The sequence below is a fragment of the Schistocerca gregaria genome, chromosome 3, assembly GCF_023897955.1.
Source record: "Schistocerca gregaria isolate iqSchGreg1 chromosome 3, iqSchGreg1.2, whole genome shotgun sequence".
Taxonomy (NCBI): Eukaryota; Metazoa; Arthropoda; class Insecta; order Orthoptera; family Acrididae; genus Schistocerca; species Schistocerca gregaria.
The window spans coordinates 953467549-953482010 of record NC_064922.1 but is presented as its reverse complement, the minus strand read 5'-3'; the positions used below and the strand labels follow the sequence as shown (position 1 = coordinate 953482010).

The following is a 14462-nucleotide window of genomic DNA, read 5'->3' as shown; positions in this document are numbered from 1 at the left end:
TGCCGTTTTTATCCCCCATTAAGATGTCACAAGTACTGGGGAACTGCACTGATTTCACCCTCACTGGTTATGAATTGAAAGTAAAAAGTGATACAAATCGTGTCATCTATGAGCAAACGGCCACAAACACTCTATGTAGAGACCCTCAAATGCCAAGCAAGGTAGAGTTAGAATTCAAGAGTTCCAGCATATGACAGCAGCCTGGAATTAATGAGCCTGCAGCAGATATATGTAAACGAGCATCGGACTCAATTAACTTTTTGCACAAAAAGAAGGGCTTGAAAAAGCTTGCCTGTATGTACCACCGGACTTCAGTTACTGCTTTACATCATAACATTTGCCTACATGTACCTATGTTATTGTGTCACTTTTATTGTGACAAGCATTTGAGCCTAAGGGTTCGATTGAAACAATAGGATGTGGCATCCATAGCTCGTGATCAGTAGTATCATATGCTACTGCGTCTTGACAAAGGGATCAGTTGCTATTCACCATATAGTGAAGGTATTGAGTCACAGACAGGAACAATGAAAAGACTGCTAAACAAGTAATCATTCGTTCAAAAGGCCTTCTTTTGACTTAGACAACATAAACATGTGCCCTGCCTCCCATCTGTGTCAACTGTGGAGAGCATCATTTGCCTTGCTCACCAGACTACAGGATTCTCCAGAAAGAAAGAAAATCATGGAGTACAAGACCCTGGACTGAGTGACCTCCACTGAGGCTAAGAGAAAATTTGAACGCCTGCATCCTGTATGTATGACATTGTATTATACCACTGCTGGTCCGCCCCGGTAGCTGAGTGGTCAGCGCGACAGACTGTCAATCCAAAGGGCCCGGGTTCGATTCCCAGCTGGGTCGGAGATTTTCTCGACTCAGGGACTGGGTGTTGTGTTGTCCTACTCATAATCATTTCATCCCCATCGACGCGCAAGTCGCTGAAGTGGTGTCAAATCGAAAGACTTGCACCAGGCGAACAGTCTACCCGATGGGAGGCCCTCGTCACACGACATTTCATTTCATGCCACTGCTACAACAGTTCTGGCACCATCAGCTCCGCCAACACCAGTCACCTCTCAAAGCCGGAAAACTACACCTGTCTCCTTGATGGTGGGGGGCATTTCCCTCCATGTTGCTCCTGAACCACCTACTTACCATCAGGGACATCTGTCCCCACTTCTAAGCCAGAGAAGCTTAATTCTTCTTTGGCTTCTCTCACTAGGAAGGGGTCCCTTGAGTCATTCCCTTCCCAGGTTTCTGCTAGTGGCTGAAGAGCCCAAAAGCAGGTGGTCACAGGGCTTCACGCTCATCCTCAGTCCCTGAGACTGAGACTGAGCCAGTGAAGTCCTCCCAGCTAGGGAAACCCAAGGAGCAGTGAGAGAAATCCAAAAAGAAGACCCCTAAGCCCAAGGAAATAGCAGCGCCATTTACAGAGAGGGAACTCCTCAGTGCCCTTGCACGTTGCCCCAAGACGGCTCCAGGGTCTGATCAGATCCACAGCCAGATGATAACATCTCTCATCTGTCTACAAGCAACATATCCTCATCATCTTCAACTGGATCTGGTGTGATGGCGTCTTTCCATTGCAATGGCAGGAGAGCACCAATATTGTGATGCTCAAACCGGGTAAAAACACGATTGATGTAGATAGCTATCAACCCATTAGTCTCACCAACATTCTTTGTAATCTGCCGGAACGTATGGCGCATCAGCGGTTGGGTTGGGTCCTGGAGTCACGTGGCCTACTGGCTCCATGTCAGAGTGGCATCCACCAGGGTCGCTCTACCACTGATAATCTTGTGTCCCTCGAGTCTGCCATCCGAACAGCCTTTACTAGTCGCCAACACCTGGTTGCCGTCTTTTTTGATGTACATAAAGCGTACAACATGACCTGGCGACATCACATCCTTGCCACATTGTATGAGTGGGGTTTCCGGGGCTCGCTCCCTGTTTTTATCTAGAACTTCCTGTCGCTCCGTACTTTCCATGTCCAAGTTGGTGCTTCCCATAGTTCCATCCATACCCAGGAGAGTGGAGTACTGCAGGGCTCTGCACTGAGTGCCTCTCTATTTTTAGTGGCCATTAACGGTCTAGCAGCAGCTGTCAGGCCCTCTGTCTCACGTTCTTTGATGCAGACGACTTCTGCAATTTGTATTGATGCTCCAGTACTGGTGTTGCTGAGCGTTGCCTACAGGGAGCCATCCACAAGGCACAGTCATGGGCTCCTTCCCATGGCTTCCAGTTTTCCACTATGAAGACGTGTGTCATGCATTTCTGTTGGTGTTGTACCGTTCATCCGGAACCAGCACTTTACCTTCAAGATGATCCACTCAGTATAGTGGAGACATTTTGATTCTGGTTTTTGATGCTCGTTTGACTTGGCTTCCTCATCTTCGTCAGCTTAAACGGAAGTGTTGGCAGCACCTCAATGCCCTCCGCTGCCTGAGCAACACCAACTGGGGTGCAGATCGCTCCACGCTGCTGCAGCTCTACAGAGCCTTTTTTCAATCCCGCCTTGACTATAGGAGTGTGATTTATGGTTTGGCGGTGCCCTCAGCATTGTGTTTACTCGACCCATTGCACCATAGCTGAGTTCGACTAGCGAGAGGAACTTTCAGGACGACCCAGTGACAAGCGTACTGGTGGAGGCTGGAGTCCCTCTGTTGAAAATCAGACGAGCACAACTGCTTGCCCTTTACATTGGACACATTCCTAGCTCTCCTGAACATCCTAATTACCGTCTTCTTTTCCGAACCATGGCGGTTCAGCTCCTGCATAGGTGGCCCAGGTCAGGGCTAACGATTGCAGTTCATGTGCAATCGCTTCTGTCTTGAACTGGAGTCCTTCCCTTCACCATTTCTCCTCGGGGTCAATTCCCATACACCTCTTTGGTATAGCTGTAGGCTGAAGCTGTGCCTGGACCTTTCGCATGGCCGTTAGGACTCCGTTAACTCTGCCACTCTCCTCTGTCACTTCCTCTTGATTGTTGATGTGTTCCGGGGCTCTAAAGTGGTTTACACTGACGGCTCAATATCTGATGGTAATGTTGGCTTCACCTTTGTCCACAGTGGCCATATTGAACAGCATTCTATGCTCGTTGGCTGCAGTGTATTCACTGCAGAGCTGGTAACCATATCTTGTGCACTTCAGTCTATCCGTTCATGCTCCGAGGAATCGTTCTTCTGTGTACTGACTGCTTGAGCAACCTACAAGCTATCGACCAATGCTTCCCTTGCCATCCTTTGGTAGTGTCCATACAGGAGTCCATCTATGCCCTGGACCCGTTCCATTGTTCAGTGGTGTGTGTGTGTGTGTGTGTGTGTGTGTGTGTGTGTGTGTGTGTGTGTGTGTGTGTGTGTGTGTGTACACCCCAGGACACGTCGGCATCCCAGGCAACGAACTTGTCAACAGGCTGGCCAAACAGGCTGTATGAAAACTGCTTCTGGAGGTGGGCGTCTCTGAACCTGACCTGCGTTCTGACTTACACCATAGCGTTTTTCGGCGTTGGCAGATGGAATGGCAAAACAGTATGCGCAACAAACTGTGTGTCATTAAGGAAATTACGAATGTGTGGAAGTCTTCCATGCAGGCTTCTCGCAGGGAATTTGTTGTCCTCTGCCGGCTCTGCATTGGCCATGCTTGGGTGGCCCACAGTTACCTCTTTCGCCATGAAGACCCGCCTCAGTGTCGGTGCAGTGCCTGGTTGACAGTGGCCCATATTCTGGTCCACTGTCCCACTTTGACTGCCCATCGATGAAATCTTGGGTTACTGGACTCGTTGCCACTCATTTTATCTGACAGTGCCTCACTGGCTGATTTAGTTTTAGGTTTTATTCTTGGGGTTGGGTTTAATTATTTGATCTAAGTTTTAACGCATGTCCTTTGTCCCTCTGTCCGCCACCCAGTGCTTTTAGGGTGGAGGTTTTAATGTGTTGCAGAGTGGCTGACTCTCTTTTTTATTCTCGTGGTCGGCCAGCCACAGTAATGTGCTTCCTTGTTTTACTCACTTCTTTTGCTAGCGTCTGTTGTTTTCTTGTCCTCTTTTGTTACTTTTAGTGTTTGTTGCTTTTCCTTCATTCTTCTGGTTTTCCTTTCTTTACGTTTTGTGTTATATGTCTCGTCCCTTTTATTCTTCACACTTGTGGCTTTGTTTTATTAGGAACAAGGGACCGTTTACCCTGTAGTATAGCCCCCCGCCCCCCTCTTTTAAATCAAGCAACCAACATGCACAGTTGCTTGCAGTCTGGCCTTGGCAGCAAAAGACACTGTCCATCTGTATGAGAGTTATGTTTAAAATAGAGGGACACATTCCACGTGGGAAAAATATATATAAAAAACAAAGATGATGTAACTTACCAAACGAGAAAGTGTTGGTATGTGGATAGACACAATAAAAAAACACACAAACACACACACAAATATTCAAGCTTTCGCAACCCAAGGTTGCTTCATCAGGAAAGAGGGAAGGAGAGGGAAAGATGAAAGGATGTGGTTTTAAGGGAGAGGGTGAGGAGTCATTCCAGTCCCGGGAGTGGAAAGACTTACCTTACGGGGGAAAAAAGGACAGGTATACACTAGCGCGCGCACACACACACACACACACACACACACACACACACACACACACACACACACAGATGTGTCCATATATATCTGTGTGTGTGTGTGTGTGTGTGTGTGTGTGTGTGTGTGTGTGTTGTCTAATTGAGAAGAAGGCCGTTTGGCCGAAAGATTACTTGTTTAGCCGTCTTTTTGTTGTACCTGTCTGCGACTCAACATCTCCACTATATGATGAGTAGTAATCTATCCTTTTTGTAACACTGTCATTATTCTACCCTGGATTTTCCATTGTTGGATTGCATCTTAACAATGTTACATGCTGGAGTGGCCATTTGTTTTAGTAAGCCTCATGTATGTATGTGGTCTTCTGTCTGTGCTCTTCTGCATGTTCATTGCTTGCATATGAAGAAGCAGTAAAAAGCAGACCAATAAGCCAACTGAGAGTCACATACCATTATCATCACCATGTCTGTCTCCTTAGCGTAACATCCAAGTGTACCTGTACTGTGTCCCCATTTCACTCCTGTACACAGCCGTTTGTGTACCACAAAATTCCACAACAACTCTGGTTGAGAGTGAGCTTCTGTAACTTTCAATTTGCTTGTAGCTTATGTCTGGAGGATAATAGAAAATATGTATTACCAAAATATAATAATAAAACAAAATATTCATGAATATTGATTGTCATACACTTCGGTAGAGAAGAGATGTTGAGATAAAATTAGTCAAGCTTTGAAGTGGGAAAAGAAAGCAGGTTGCTGCATGCCACATGGGTGAAAAGTGGACAAAATATTCTTTCAGTCTCCGAAAAACAGTCTCTCAGTGTGTGAGTAAGGATCTTAATAAGGAACTTCTTGGATGATTGACATACGCTGGTGTATTAAAGAAAGCATGACAATCTGCACTTGTGGGCAAGCTTGTAAATATTCAAAAAAAGATTAATTTTAGGAAACTTAAGATATGTGTATAAACTTTAAGTTGAATGTTCATAGTCTTTATTGAGCGCATCGAAATATGTATTACTTAACAGTTTTGTAAGGTTTTTGACCATTTAAGATTTCTATTACAAGTTCAGAGTCCAGGATATGCACTGGTTGCTGTACTTAACAGCAAAATAAAATTGATTTTAATGTGTTCCCATTTGATTACCCTTCATAACATAAAAGGTACTAATTTTGAAATTTTAAGAATTAGAAAAAGAATTGGTTTGGGGAAAATTCAGCATTTTTATGAATTGGGTCAAGTAGTAAAAAGTGCCAATAATTGCACAATTTACATTAATTAAAAAAGCAATAACTCAAAAATGAAAGACCCAAAAAAGTTAGAGATTTTTCATAGAACCAGCAATTACTATCATTGTACAAAAAAAATTGACCCACTCTGAGGTGTCAACAACCAGAGTACTGGCTGATTTCACATCGACTGCCCAACATGCATGTCAACAAAACACCCACGAAGACAATGAAACGCTAAATCAAAACATCCAGGTTTGATGTTACATGCGACATTATTGTTGATCTTCTTGTATTGTTGAACACTAGTAAGTATTTTTTATTAATTAATTGTTGAATATGTCATTATAGTGACATCAGTGTAAGTGAATGAAAATACAATTAAGATTTGTGTTCCAGAAGAGTATTTATGGTTGATAAATACAGAATTCTATTTATCTTAAACCTTTCACTTGTGTGTGCTGCTACACCATTCCTCAGAAGCTGTGGATGTGTGTATGTGTGCGATTTTAAAATTCATTCAGTGTAGTGTATGGACTGAAATCAACCATACACAAAGTTTCTGCAATGCATTTTTATATCTGCAAAATCTTTAAAATCATGTCCAGTGTTGTACTTAATTTGATGCAGTGCAGTAACTATGGCTTACAATGAAACAAAATTCAGTTCTTTGACGAGTGAAGATATCACACTGTAAGAAGTGCAAAAATCAAATTTCTTCCACCGAAAAATTGGGTGGTAAATACTTCATATTGGCTGAAATACCATCCCTCAGTTCAGCCACCAGCGTTTGGTTAGCAGTACAGCCGTAACATAAGCTGCCCTCAGCATGGAATGCAGAGAACACATGTGCAGCAGCGAAAGTGTTAAGGTCTAGAACCATGAAATGTGCGAGAAATGTCAGAGTGTATGGTAGTCAGTAAAGTGGACATGGGCTGTGCCATTTTGGGTTTGCTCCTCAAGCTGTGTGCTGTGGTTCTGTGCCAGTGGGATTTTAATGTGTCCCAAGGCTGCACATATGTACCTGCAAACAAACAAAAACATAACCGCATATCTTTGTTTTCAGGGTGGTGAAATTGGATGACTGCCCCTCATATATTACTATTCTTAGTAGGAAACTATCCAATTGAGTAAAATGTTCTACACCTGATGTGGCCAAAGAAAGACTATCATAAGACATTGTTTCTGTGTAGAATAAATTAAACAGTGTAAATAGGCACCAACAGAGATTCATCAGCGTGGCACAAGTATTGAAACGTAATCAATAATTTTATAAATGCTAAGTTATTATCACTATATCCATTCAAAGTGCTGGCATACACCTGTGTTCCATATGGCAATTTGTTGTGGAGACAGATGTCTTCCTTCTCGTGTTACTGAGGCGGTTTAGTCTCTTCGGATCATTTTGCGTACCTCCTTAATACACTGGTGGGGCAATCGTTTGTCTCTTGTCTACATAATTTTAGTTGTTGTTGTTGGGATGTTTAAGGGGGACTAAACAGCTAAGGTCATCAGTCCCCCAATTTTTGTTGTAACATGAAATATTATGCATTGTTTGTGGTAGATAAAATCCTATGTTACTGTAGATGAACAGTGGATGAAATATAGGATTACTTGGACATCTGATATTTAAGTGTGCCCGTGGACCTCTTTGCCACCATATAATTTCGCTGCTCGTGAGTTGCTCCCCTGCCCTCATTACTTGTTTGTTATTGCCCTCCTGTAATTTCCACTGTTGTAATAGGTATTATGTTCTCTTCACAGAAATGCATCAAACTAAATTATACCAAGAGTACTATAAAAGAAATTGAAACGAGCCCTGAATGGATGTGCTTTGTTTGTAATTATCGTTCATTGTGGGAACACCGTGCAGTTTGTCGTGCAGCGATTACATATGAATCCTCAGATCATGTCTCTTTGTAAGTTGCCATTTATAATATTTTACTTCTGTAATTTTTATTCTGATATGCTGATTGCTAAATTAACTCTGTAGCTGCTGAGCAGAGCCAACTTTGTGTGTGTGTGTGTGTGTGTGTGTGTGTGTGTGTGTGTGCGCCCGCAGTGGCACATTTTATTGTATTACCAAAAGTATTTCGACCATTTTATTACACTGTACGCATAGTGGAGCTCTCATTATAATTTTACACTGTCATATCGACAGTTTCACTGCTGGCACAGAATGATGAGTGCTTGTAACCACCAGTGTCAGGAAAATTCAGGAGCCAGGTTGACATGTGTAGGTTGTTGATATGCTAAGAATAAAATTGATTTAGGGCTCAGCTTGACATTTGTTTGTTGTTGCAGTGACCTACTTATGTCATAGCACTTGGCTGTTCAGCATCTAGGGGAAGGTTGGTGTTTCATGATCGCAGGGTGAAGGAAAATTTATTTGGGAATTCAGAGAAGAAATAAGGCATTGGTGGCGGCAAGCCAAATTAGTCGAGCAATAGCCTGCTGTGAGACGTGGAACAGGAAGGCATTTTTAGTCCAAGAAATTGACATCAGAAGCAAATCAAACAGATGCTGTAGGTTTTTCTGCAAGTTAGATGAATGGCACCTAGCTTTAAATGTAGAAAAATGTAAGTTAATGCAGATGAATAGGTAAAACAAACCTGTAATGTTGTACGTGGTGGTCATGGCGTGTAAGTGATCATCCAGGGCAGCCTTTAAATGAGAGAACAGAAAATTGGGTGGAAGAAAGAGAATATATTTCGATGTATGGTATAAAAGGGGCATGCCTAGGGTTGGAAGCTGCCAGGTTTAGGCCACTGTGGGAGACTGAAGCCGGCAGTGGAAGCGGAGGCAGTGGCCAGTCGTGGAACACAGTCGTAGGCTGTACCTCCTAAGAGGATGTCTGTTCTGCTCGAGGTGCAAATCACAAGAGAGAGCACAAACTGTGTTCTGCACTGCAGAATCTTCTTGCGTCCACACTCGTGACCTGTATCTCGTGCTTGCTTTCAGCTGAGGGCGTCTCCTGTTAGCAGCTTTAACTGGACAGAACTGCCTCGGTTCTGACAGGCAGGTGGCTTTGTCACATTGGCGTAGCAGAAGCTGCTTTGAGAGTTGACTGGGCCTATGAAATAAACTTTTTTAAACCAATTCCCTAAAATATTCCTTGACTGGCTTCCGCCATGTATATTTCTTCCCCCTTCCATAGGAGTGGTGAATCACATTTTCACAAAAGGATGTAAGTTACTCTCTGGAAAGACATTTTGCCCTAGTAGGGGCCTTAATGCTATGGGAGGGATCTGTTACAATATTTCATTTAGTGTAAGTGGGAGGGGACTTACACCTTGTCAAGTTCATCAAATTTCATGAGTTAAGAAAATAGTAAAATATTAACTGTTCAGATTTTGTGCAGAAATACAGTAACTTCTGGAATAATTGAAATCATTGTTATCCAGATCATCAGATCTTACGATAAATGAAGTAAAAATTGTGCCAGAGTGTTTCACAAAAGAGGAGTGAACTATTACGGTTTGTGTTAGGTTGAGGAAAAAAAATGTATTATTAATTTGCAGTACCAGTGCTAAACTCAGTGCCATAGAAAGTAGATGCTGGCTGAACTGAATCGGCACTGATCGTGCAATGGTTTCCAGGCGTTGTTTGTATTGTCTGGCAAATATTCATCTTGTTGCTACGTAGTGGAACTAATACAAAATAAAAATCGCAACATCAACATAACAAAATACAATGGAAAATCCAAAATTATAAAAAAAATTACCTAATTCTAGATAATCAACATATTTGGGTAAAAACATAATAAATCAGCTTACTGCAGAACATTAGCACCTGTCTTGTGTTAGAATTAGATTAAGTACATTTGAAAAACAGTGATAACCTAAGTAAAATCTTGCTACTTCTTCTGACTATATTTTTGCAGTTACTAGTTGCACAGACTCCGCAAGTTACAAAATATTAACTCAATTATAGTTACAAGTGGAATTCTGTTAGGAAAACCGATAGATGATGTACTGTAAAACATAAAGACATTTAACTTCATTAACCCATGTTAATATACAAGTACAGAAGTTTTCTTATACCGATAAAATACTGGAATTATGGATGAAATCAGGGGATAGCAAAGGCTACACATCAAAACCCATGAATTTCTAATATTAACGTTCTACCTACTTAATTTAAAATACCTTAAATTACTCCATACAGCAATCGTCCTACAAACATGGCATACTAGAATACTTACAGTAACACACAAAGATAGTGAAATATTACACCTACGTTAAACTTACTCAGTAGTTTAATCAAAACTGGGTAGCTGTAATCGATATTTCTCGTAAGTTTGTGCTCGAGATCCCACAATATTGTCCGATTGCCAAATGAGTATCTGGTATGACCTCAGATATTTGTGGGGTGAATGCACCTAGTATAACGGCTTGCTAGTCATAATACAGTTTTGCCATATACTCATTAATTGTAGAAACTACATGAACTTTTAAATGGTTATCCACGGTGTATACGACCCGGGACAACCGGGGGACCCGGGAATTTTTTCATCCAGGAGAAAACCGGGAAGAACCCAAGAATTTTTTAGAATTCCAGAAATTTTTCATTGTTTTAGATTTCTGATAAATTTTTGTAATTTTGACTGGGATGAACCAATACTCTAACAAAGAATAATACTTTAGCCTGCTACTGCAGAATAATATTCAACAATAAAACATAAAAGAGAGAAAAAACAAAGCTAACTTTAATTACAAAGGAAATGCGCCATATACAGCAATGATACACAGTGCTCATGCAAGTGTCTGCCAACAACAAAATGTGTCAAAGGTTTTAGGAAGACTATGGAATGCTTCTTAACAACAAATTGCCTCCGATGAGTGTGAAGCCGCAACTGTTTACATTAGATTTGTTTTAGCAGTTACAAGTGGGCTCCTGCACAGTCGCAATTGAGTCGCATTTGAATAGTAGATTCTCCCACTTCTGGCTACAGGAATATGGCTGTTAGCTGAGCAAGCAGTTGAAACCAGCAGCTAGATGCTACTGCGAAAAGGTGACGCCAAATTCGTATTCTTGAGGAAAAAAAACTTGTTTCACAAAGCGCCTAGCATCCAGCGCATGTTGGCTTATCAATTATTCATATGATTTTGAAACGCATCCCTGTTGGTTTTTGAACATTTTTTGAGCACATTTTAAGTTGATTTATGAATGAATCATAAGTTGATTTTTGAATGCATGCATAGTGTACGTAATTTTTCTATCAGGAGAATACTTGTTGCATCTAGAAATAAACTTTCCGTAGACAGAAGAGGATGGGGTTATACTAGCTGAGCGGAGTAAAGCCAAACGGATGAATACCAATCGCTGTCTGATTATGTGGTTAATTGGGTTTGTGAATGATCAGCATTGTTATAACTACTAGCAAAATTCATAGATTCAGACTCCAGAAAGGAAATAAAGGACTAACAGGAATAACCGGTTAGAAAGAAAACATATTATCTTCTCGGTGTACCCAAGAAAATGAAATTGACGAAATTTGTGGCTAGATCGCTACACAAGTAAGGACCAGTTGTACAGTCCCCGGCTAGCAGCAGTGTAAGTTATATTCTTGAAGTAATGCGGAAAAAAGGTTGTATGAACACCTAATAATGCCTAACTGGAGAATAATTGCGGGCTAACTAAACCTGTGATTCCGGCAGGGTTAGTGAAGCCAATCAGCGAACAAATTTTGAAAATGTGAGGAACAGCTACAGCATTGGTGGTGATTGTTTGTTAGAACGAGGAAGGAGAAGAAACTGGTACATCACACAAATTATGGAAGAATAAGACAATTCCAAATTTATATAAAAATTTCGTAATACAGTTTTTCGATCTCATGCTTGAGAAACTGGTGCGTATGAATGAAATGTGAAACTATTTCCTAACATAAAACATTTTGCTTGTAGTAGCCCTAACAGGCATTTGATATAGGTACTTCGTGAATTATATTCTGTCATGTTATAAGAATGCCCATCTGTGCCAAAACAGTCTCGTTTATCTGGTGTGTGTTACAAAGTTGCTGCAATATTAAAGAGGCCTATTTTGTTTTATCTACCAGACAGTGACTAAATAGACGTAATCGATCGAGAAACCACACCAGTTTTGGGTATTATTTGTATTAAGAGCTTTTTCAGTATTAAATAACGACGTTTAGATTTTTCATGTCGCAAAATGTTTGACGATCTTTGATGAGGTAATAGATTCTTTTGCAGAAAGGAAAGCAAGCCATGTAAAGCTGTAGCAAGATCAGAGAGAAAAAAAAAAAAAATCCTAGGATCTAAGGATTGAAGAAATGTGTAATTTCTCTTGTGTCTTCTCTTTATTGGTTTTATGTATCCTATATTTAACTTCCAAGAAGAGAAATTTGTTAACATCGAGTATAGATTTAATGGTCAGGAATTCGTTTATGGAGTGTAGCGATGTATGGAAGTGAAACATGGACAATAACTAGTTTGGACAAGAAGAGAATAGAAGCTTTCGAAATGTGGTGCTACAGAAGAATGCTGAAGATTAGATGGGTAGATCACATAACTAATGAGGAGGTATTGAATAGAATTGGGGAGAAGAGGAGTTTGTGGCACAACTTAACAAAAAGAAGGGACCGGTTGGTAGGACATGTTTTGAGGCATCAAGGGATAACAAATTTAGCATTGGAGGGCAGCGTGGAGGGTAAAATAGCATGGAGAGCTGCATCAAACCAGTCTCAGGACTGAAGACCACAACAACAACAATATTTAACTTTGTCACACAAAATGGCAAGTTATTAGCTAATACGCAATAAAGAGTGCAAATTTTCTGAAGAGTTCTTTTTCTCCCTATTAGAAATAATCCAATCTGCTATTAATTGCTAGATTTTTTTTAAAAGAGGGGCAGGCTGTCAAACCGGCCGACTGGGAGCAGGAGAGGCACCACAGGACATTTCAATTTCCACTGTCCTGAACATAGTTTGATGGCATCTGTTACAAAATATACATGTTTCAATTCCACAGAGGGAAATACAGTGATGTGCGATAAAAGAATGCTGTATGAAGAGGCGTGGCCCTGCACTTCGGAACACTTAAGACCAAATAACGTGTCTTATGTTTCCTCGAACACATATGTTTAATGCTTCAGACTTTTCAGAAAGATGTGCGCTACAAGTTGAACATATTTTTGAAAATTTGATTTTTTTTAGTGTTGACCTGTTTAGCAAATATCGTAGATCTGGGGCTGATGCGCAAAGCATTATGAATTATAGTGGGTAGTCACCACGTGACCGGTGTTAACATTTAGTGATTTTGCTGTTTCCCCTTCGTTTACTCTCGTGTCAAATGAAAGCAAAATGGATATCTGTGGCCAGGACCTATCAAGTGAATTTAAATACATTCACATAATTACGGAAGGGTAAAATATGTTATTAGTTTGAGATTTTATTTTATTTCCACCTTTCTGACAGTCAAGCATTAGTTGCCTTGCAGAACAATGCATTTCAAGTGGACGTTTTCGTCTTCTAGCACGTATGGCATTTTGCCATAATAAAGAACCAACCATGATGTAATACAGTACTGGTGCTCCAAGAAATTTACATCCCGAAAACCACACTGAAAAGCTTAATATCAGGTCCAGGTCTACTTCATTGGGAATCTGAATATACAAATGTGCACTTTAAGTATGCACTTTAAATGTGCACATTTAAGTATGGTTCACGAAATTCCGATGCTCTTGGAGTATCCTCTGATGTCTTGTTTCTTTTATGACATAATTTATTATCTTTCAATGTTTTATATGTACATACATATGGGCTTCCTACATCATGATAGCTGCACAAGCGCGGTGTCGCCTGTTACCTGCGCTCTCAGGCAACTGCTGAAACGAATCTAACAAGTCGCAGGAAAAGATTGTGAATGGTCATTTGAAAGGCGTTACTTTCAAAGTAAATAACCTTTTACGCAAGTTGAACTATGTGCGAGAATGTAGCGTGAATTTCTTAACTCACAGAGCGTTTGACTCTCATATAAAAATCAACTCTCTGATGATGAGCCATTTAGAAGAATTTCGAACTGTGGAGATCAGACATTTATGTCACTACTAAAATTTTACTGGCGCATTTGTGTGCTATACCTATCTTAAAGTGTAATGCGTGCAAAAAAGATCACCATTGTATGCAAAAGCTTAGCTTCTCTTGCAGCTTATTAATCTTGGAGACCAATATTATATGTGAACGCTTTGTTTTTCTTGTAGCAACACTATGTTTACTAATTTAAACTATTAACTTTCCTTGTTTGTGTGTTTGTGCTATGTAACAGTGATGTTGCTGTTGACTGACTACATCACGTGTCCCATGCTCTGAATATCTGCTGTCATCGGCTGGCAAGACCACGTGACACGAGCTATAACTAGCTTATATCTACATCTTGATTTCAACGATTCGCAAAGTAACATGTGGTGTTTGGTTGAATTCTAATCTATATTTTCGTAATACGAAAATACGCAGTGTACATGTTGTTGCACGTCCAAGATATTTCCAAAACGTGTCTGTTTCCCTGAGTTTCGTTTTCTAAAGTGTCAGGAAATTCAACGCTCGTGTATAAAATCATAACCATTCAAAGGATTTATAAGTTTCGCAGGGAAAATATGGCACTTAACACGGAAAGTGTTTTTTCATCCGGGAGAAAGTGTATTTTTAACTGG

General features: G+C 40.8%; 1 protein-coding gene across 2 annotated transcripts in view; it reads left to right on the top strand.

Moving 5' to 3' along the window:
• LOC126355924 (uncharacterized) overlaps positions 1-14462 on the top strand; it is a 99322-nt gene that overhangs the window by 45838 nt on the left and 39022 nt on the right. For both annotated transcript variants that reach the window (XM_050006484.1, XM_050006485.1), the window contains one exon: positions 7557-7711. In XM_050006484.1, coding sequence (XP_049862441.1) covers positions 7557-7711 — 155 coding nt within the window. The remainder of the gene's footprint in view (positions 1-7556; positions 7712-14462) is intronic.